The sequence below is a fragment of the Semicossyphus pulcher genome, unplaced genomic scaffold, assembly GCF_022749685.1.
Source record: "Semicossyphus pulcher isolate SPU_LCO1_2020_fin unplaced genomic scaffold, fSemPul1.0.p SCAF_6, whole genome shotgun sequence".
Lineage (NCBI taxonomy): Eukaryota > Metazoa > Chordata > Actinopteri > Labriformes > Labridae > Semicossyphus > Semicossyphus pulcher.
The window spans coordinates 777,501-779,858 of record NW_027211737.1 but is presented as its reverse complement, the minus strand read 5'-3'; the positions used below and the strand labels follow the sequence as shown (position 1 = coordinate 779,858).

At 38.0% G+C, this 2,358-nt stretch overlaps 1 protein-coding gene across 1 annotated transcript in view; it reads left to right on the top strand.

Moving 5' to 3' along the window:
- fxn (frataxin) overlaps nt 1–2,358 on the top strand; it is a 7,488-nt gene continuing 5,130 nt past the window's right edge. The window contains exons 1-4 of the mRNA XM_069682952.1: nt 1–158; nt 321–401; nt 1,020–1,111; nt 1,200–1,320. Of these exons, the coding sequence (XP_069539053.1) occupies nt 51–158; nt 321–401; nt 1,020–1,111; nt 1,200–1,320 (402 nt within the window). The 5' untranslated portion in view covers nt 1–50. The remainder of the gene's footprint in view (nt 159–320; nt 402–1,019; nt 1,112–1,199; nt 1,321–2,358) is intronic.

Genomic DNA, 2,358 nt, shown 5'->3' with positions numbered 1-2,358 from the left:
CACCGGTTTGACTAAACTTTTGATGAAGGTAAACAAGCGGTTGGTAGACCATGATGTTCTTTAATAAAACTCCCTGTATATATTCACAGATCCGTCACCTTGCAAACACACCGCTAAACATGACGGCCGCGCAGAGAACGAGGAACATCTGTCACCAGGTAACGTCTGCTGGCTCAGTCCATCCTAACTGCTGTGTTGATGTTATGTAGCTAACCTTAGCTAACGGCAGGACATTACGCTAGTTAGCTAACTGTTACATCATATTGCATAGACCTCTAAGACCGAGATAATTAATATTTTAATGTAATTTAATGTTTCAGCTCAGGAGCTTGTCACACTTCACGGGGCTTCATCCGTTCACAAAACACACGCAGCATCCCATCCTTCAACCTCCGATCAAAGTAAGTTCAACCAGACTCCATTCAAAAACTTGACACTTTAAGGATATACTTCTTACTAAAATGGAGATAACGCGTAGGACACTTAATTTTGCCCTTTTCACAAATTGTAAGGGCCTTCTATTAAATTCAGTCACACATAATGTTAACAAAAAACTACATAAGGGAAAAATAGACATGTTGCATCCTTATTCAATTCATCGTCTCAGCTATTTTAGGTGGAAGAAGAGGAGTGAAATTCGGTCAATAAAGGATCAAGTTATATTAAAACTGACAGTAGGGTATGAAATTATAAGGTGACAAATGCAGGTAGGTAAAAAGTGACCTGTGTGTATTGCAGTAAGGCTTTTCTGTTAATAATAATTATTAACAAGGAAGTTTTTGATTAAGAATAATCATTGATTTACATTAGATGTTATACTGTCAGGTACCAGTGACTCTGTGTTTACGCTTCTAAAGTTTTATTCCATACTATAATACTATTATACAACCATGAAAAAACTTAATTTAGTGTCTGTCTGACCCTGGTTGACAGTAAATACTGTATAAGATGCAAACGTGTGAGAGAAACTCCCTAATGCGATGAGAATGCCTGATGTTCAGTTTCTGTTTCTGTGTCAGTGTTATGAGAGCAGAGTTCATGGTAATAGATGGAACAAACACATCCACCTGACAGCTCTGAGGCTAGAGAAACCAACACCTGTGCAGATAAGGTAACACGCTGTTAATTTATTTTCCCAGCATTACTAGAAGGTGCTGAATGATTTAACTCATGTGTACCTTTGTGACTCTGTCTGTAAGGGAGCTGTCAGAAGCAGCGTACGAGAAGGTGGCGGATGAAACGTTGGATGCTCTGGCTGATTATTTTGAAGACCTGATGGATGAATCTTTTACTGGAGCAGAATACGATGTTGTCTTCTCTGTAAGTAGCTCGGTTGAAGGTATTTACACTCTAATAACGGGTCAATGGGCATCAGTTGATCATAATATTCATCCCACTTCTTGGATAACTAGTAGTATAAGGGGACTATAAAGACCTGTTAAGTAGACTAGATAGACGACAGAAGGAACTATGACTTTGTTTATATGTGGGGACAGACTTTTCTAACTGTGTCTGAATTTTAGAGATAGTCAATTGTACTGTACGACTTTGTCTTTAAAGGGCTCTCTTAGTTGTTTCAGTTTATTTTGACCTTAGATGGAATAAAAAAGTGCTATTTGATTCCACATATTTACGTATTTTTCTTGTTGCTGTTATTGATCAGTTTGCAGTAGCCAATAGAGCTAAAATTACAAAATCTAACTGCTTGTTAGCTCGGACTACTGTGCATCATGGGGGAGGGATAGGGTTTGAAAAATCCTTTATTGGATGCAAAATTTAATATCTTTGAGTGCTGGATGAGTCATCAACATTTTGAATGGCTTCCAGGTAATCCATAACGATCATTCAGAATACATTCAAAATGACTTTATTTGATCATTGTCAGCCCAGAACGTGCTTGAGAAACATAAACATCTACATGTTAAGATTAAGATTAATCCAGCACGTTCCTGTCCACTCTGCCAGGTAAACTTTAAATAAAAATCAGCTTTACAAATATTTCATAGGTAAGAACATTTGATGAACATGTAACACCTCAAGGACAAACGGTGTATTGAAAGGGTGTACCAAAGTGCGTCCACTAAAAGTTCTTGTTGTTTCCACTGACAGGCTCAGATTGTTATTCTCAGTGTGTGACAACATGACAGAAAGGATCCCTACAGAGATAGACCTTTTTGTTACAGAGGAAGATGACTTTTTTAACCATAAACAGAAGTTACATCGCTCTCTGCACACACACCGGACAAAAGCAGTCATTTTACCTCACAGAACATCAGATGTTGCTAGTCTATCACTGCCTTGATGGTTTAGTTTGTGTGTCTTATTGTGTGTCACACAAACGTTCTTTTGGATCTGAGC